Below are 4,814 nucleotides of genomic sequence, written 5' to 3' on the forward strand. Positions count from 1 at the left end.
TACAAGGAGTGTAAAAGGAAAATGAATGGCCGACAGGTGAGAGGAATAGTCAAAATATCTCTTTTATTCTGTTTGATTTGATCCTTTGTATGCAGGAGTTGTTCCCACAGTGTCATATATAAAAATAAATACATAAAATGTTTCCTTTGAATTATTTTTATTATTCATTTTAATCACAGAAGATTTAAATACTCTATAATAATTTATTATAAATATTCAGACATATGCTACTTAAATATTTCATTTTGGATATCACATCATTTGTAATGATAACACCAGCAGCAGTTCTTATCACAGTATGAAGAACACTAATTCTGTAGATTTAAGAACAAACTGCAAAATAGCATTTTGACTCAAAAACACTAGATTCATAGTCTCAGTAAATAAATAAATATTAATTTAAAGTATAAACACCAAGTGTGCATTACTATTTTCAGTCTCACAGAACTGAACTAAAACCGATACTGCTGGTTCTGAATATAGAACAACATTGTTATCCACTAATAAAGCAGATCTCTTCCAGGAACTCATGTGAACTAGAACGTTCATACAGTGTTGTTATTGCTGTCATAATGAAACAGCTGTAGGGATTCAATTCATAAATCGAATGGCTCGAACAGTATTCTCCATGAAGAGAGCAAAGTTTCTAAGAATCACGTGAATTTTCAATTGCTTATCCCAGGCACTTATAGAAGGCTTGTCTGGAATAAAAGCCTCCTTGTGCTGGTGTGTAATACTTTCTTGAATCTTGCTCTAGAAAACAGAGAACAAAACAGCATTCAGTCATACAGTTTTCATACTAGTCTAAGAATATGGTGCAACAAAATAAAACACTATCACTCAGGCACCAAAGACTCACAGACACTATATTAATGATAAGCTGAGACCTGAAGGAAATTACTGACTCTAAATCTGGCTCTCACCACCTCAAGTTAGTTGCTTTATAGAATGATTTCCGAAGCTTGTTAACATAGTGAAGGAGTGTCCCAATGCTTAGCCCATCCTATAATAGGCCCTTGGCAATGTCACTGCAAGGTGTTGGCTTGATTAACTATGAATGCATATTAATATTTACAGATGAGAGCACACAGTCAAAGGTTATTACTAAGGACAGTACATTTGTTGTAAATTACAGTGTAATGTCTGCAGTACAGGTTGGCCTTTTGCCGCAGGCTGAGCCTTAAATTGCTGATCTCTGAAAAACCTGAGAGCAAATCTGAGGAATTCACTACCTAATTTAAGCCAATATCCCAAATTAGTGCTAGCTATGACTAAAACAATAAACAAGACTAGTTGGAAATCTATTGTCTATGTAAAAATTATTTCTCAATTGCTTGCCTATATGTTTCAGTGGGGACTAGTATTTAGTAAATCAGCCAATAGAGTAGAAACTATTTTCACTTACGTTACAAAAACAAAATTAGTTAAGCAAGCTTTCTAGTTTAAAGGATTTACTTTTCTCAGAGACATCCTCTTTCCCCACAATTGAGACTTGAGGGCTAATTCTGTGATTGAGTGCTCTTGGCAGGAAACGACCTTTGCAGGGAGCATTGGCTGGAAATTCGTTGTCCCGCAGTGCCTGCTTTTCTGACCATTTAAATGAATTCATAGAGAAGCGGGCACCGCAGTTCCACGTTTTTTTCAGGCAGCACTTCCTGTGAGCGCTGAACTTAGCCCTTTTGCTTCTATCTCCTTTGTAATGTCTATTCATTGGACTGCATGGCCAAGTTAAACTCTATAAAGCTTTTCAAAACTAAGGAGCATCTTCTAGTATATATTTCCAGTCTCCTTTGCACTATTGGAGCTTTTAACTCCAGTATATATTTGGTCATATGTAATTTGAAACAGGATTAACTGAGAATCTTTTGTATTCTTGTCTGTTAATCCCTCTTTAGTGGTTAGAATTCTTAAGTGAATGTTGGCTACAATGACTAAATTAATCGGCTGCAAAAATGTGCTTTTGTCTTGATCCATTGAGTTACAGCTACCTTCCTGATGTTCTGACGTGTTATTGCTATGTTATAGAGCATACATTCTAAACAGTGATTACCTGGAGTACAAGTAAATCAGCCAGATTTTTCAGGCTGACCAGCAATAAATCCACTTGCTGCTTTTCACTCTGAATCCATTGATTCACAAATAATAGATGCTTTTTGTATTCATGAAGGGCCTGGACAATCTTTGCCAAACACGTTTTCTACAAAAAAGAAAAAAAACTTCTAAAGTTATTGAACATCATTAAAGATGCAAGTATTATCATCTGGTATCCATGATGAAATCTGTAAATTCAAATTTGAGGCAAATATATGTAAGAAAGTGCTATCATTGAAGAAAAATCTCTACTATGCTACTGATCCAGTAAATTTCTACATGATGGAACCAAACAAACTGTACTGCTGGCTGCAGCAAGGTCAAATATAGAGAATTTATTTTGAAAATTCAAAAAGAAACAAAGATATTCCATTTCTATAGTGCCTTTCGCAACCTCAGGACATCCCAAAACATTGACAGCCAATTAAATATTTTTGAAGTGTAGATATTGTTGTAATATAGGGAAATGCAGCAGGCAATTTGTGCACAGACGACCCACAAACAACAAGATAGTGGCCAGATAACCTTTTTTTAGGCTTATCCATTCCAGAAACATATTCAAGAAATATTGGCACTCAAAAATAATTACTATCTTATAGGATGTGGCAAAAATATTTAGTCAGACTGTTAATGACTTATCCCTATACATTAAATCCCTAGCCAAGGTGAGAGGTCGTTGACCTGAAAGCTTAACTCTGTTTCTCTCTCCACAGATGCTGCCTGATCCACTGAATATTTCCAGCATTTTCTATTTTTTAAAGAATATTTAGAAAGACAGAAACACAGTTTTAATGGTAGGTAAAGTTTATGCCACAGTAAGATAGAAAATATCTTTTTTGTAAATCAGGTGATATAATAGGATACAGTTGATTTCAACTTGTAGCAAGGACAGATCAAATATTGCCTTGGTGCTTACTGAGGGCAAAAATTGTGGCAAGATGCAACAGAAAGGAGATTTCCCATAACTTAGTACATGCTTCCACACAGCTAGCTCAAATTTATAGCAAGAAGATTGCCAGTGTCTTACCTGAAAAATTAACATATTTTCAAATAACTCAAGATTTAGTTAAACAGACATTGTTTAACTCGGGCAATCTTTTTTTGAATGTATTGAATTCATTTTACTCTGGATAGATTTTTTGCTTGTGATTCAGTGAAATGGTACAGTGCAGTGCTTGTAAGATAACCAATCCATAAAGGCATGTTATGAATGAAATGGCTGGCAGCATGCCTGATATTTTCTTATACGTTCTGACTGCAGCACAAGATTACAAAACGTACCATTTTTTCTTGGTGATCGATGATTAATCATTTTATAATAAACAATGCTACAATTGTTAACTGTTCAGTGTACAAACTATCACACATCTGTCACACAGTCTGCTTTAAGGTATATAGGACCCCAGTTGCCACTTTAAGACAGAACTGGTTGGAGTGTGTGCTGTGCATTCTCCAACCAGTTTGCCTGGCAATAGCGCTGAAGGGGTAAGTTTTAAATTATTTTTGTGATGATGGGAGGATCGGGCATGCTCCACTGAGCCCCACCAAAATAATCTGGTCCACTCCTGCCCCAGACATTGCCCCCCAAACAATGATCACAGCCCCTCCCCAGACCTATCTTACTGCTAACTGGGTGGCCTCTGGACCACCTGATGTCGCAGCAGCCTGAATTTGGCAGGCTACATCAAGATGTTTGCTTGGCACATGAGGCTTGCAAGTTCAATCAAACTGAGGGACAGGCCTCAAATCCACTACTGCCTCTGCACTGCTGGAATGGGTACGCTGCTGGCGTGCTCCATCATTCGGCCACCTGAGAGGTAAAATCGAGTGTAGTATTTGGCTGAAGTAGGGTTATAGAGGGAGGGATAATTGGACAAAATTCAGCCTGCATTTTAAAGTTATATATTCTGCCTTTATCAAGAAGCAAAAATGTAGTGTTGGTTGGTTGAAACTTGGGAGTTTCTCTGTAATACAAGCTGAGGGGCTGGGGCCATAAAACCTAAGTGCTGCAATATCAGCACTGGCAAGACAGTGTACTTACAGTAGGACAAGTTTACATAAGCAATTTCAATTATAAATGAAAGCATAAAAATTTACATAGGGAAAGGTTGACACTAAAGCGTAACAAAAACGTAGGAAGTAATGCGTTATACAGTCAGAATGTGCTTGCAGATGTACAATTACTAATTTCTATTAGATGTCAACATTACCCACTCAACTCCCATGATGTAGTTGCAGACTTTGTACAATGAACTTCTGCAGTCTAACACACAATTCTGCCATCTTGTGTATACAAAATCATATATTCATCAACTGACAACACCATCAGTAATTTACTGGTATCATTAAAAAGGCTCAAAAGTAATCTCAAGGCAGTACTCTATTCAGAGGGTTCGGATAACTGCTGTCATTTGCCTGAATTTTGCTCCTGCAGTAAATTAGATCACTGGAAATGCTCAGTTACTGATATACTATATATATATATATATAAAGGGATACCTACAGAAAATTACTTCAGTGATATTGCATTATTGCACTGAAAATTACCAGGTGAAGGAAAATGATTTTTTGCCAACTTTCAGAAGGCGCGAATTTCGAAATTAAGTGGAACTATCTCACCTTTTGGAAGCCCCTCCTGAAACATCTGTCTCTCTTCTGAAGTTGTGGCAATTGCATGTTGTACATCTGTAGTGAACTCATACGCCCATCACAGAAGGAAAAAA

At 36.7% G+C, this 4,814-nt stretch overlaps 1 protein-coding gene across 1 annotated transcript; it reads right to left on the reverse strand.

Moving 5' to 3' along the window:
- Positions 1 to 591: 591 nt before the first annotated feature.
- Positions 592 to 4,316, reverse strand: LOC137380661 (interleukin-6-like). Its single transcript, XM_068052845.1, has 4 exons — positions 4,302 to 4,316; positions 3,008 to 3,118; positions 2,051 to 2,197; positions 592 to 753 (listed from the first exon to the last, which is right to left on the reverse strand). Exons 1-4 carry the CDS (start codon positions 4,314 to 4,316, stop codon positions 592 to 594), a joined length of 435 nt encoding a protein of 144 aa, XP_067908946.1.
- Between the last annotated feature and the right edge of the window lie 498 nt (positions 4,317 to 4,814).

This window comes from Heterodontus francisci, chromosome 2 (assembly GCF_036365525.1).
Source record: "Heterodontus francisci isolate sHetFra1 chromosome 2, sHetFra1.hap1, whole genome shotgun sequence".
Taxonomy (NCBI): domain Eukaryota; kingdom Metazoa; phylum Chordata; class Chondrichthyes; order Heterodontiformes; family Heterodontidae; genus Heterodontus; species Heterodontus francisci.

Excerpts from the sequence above, each read along its gene's own strand:
- LOC137380661 (XM_068052845.1), bottom strand. Across the intron at positions 2,198-3,007 it reads TGCCACAATTTTTGCCCTCA|AAAACGTGTTTGGCAAAGAT; the intron begins GTAAGCACCAAG and ends TCTTTTTTGTAG. Across the intron at positions 754-2,050 it reads CTGATTTACTTGTACTCCAG|AGCAAGATTCAAGAAAGTAT; the intron begins GTAATCACTGTT and ends TCTGTTTTCTAG.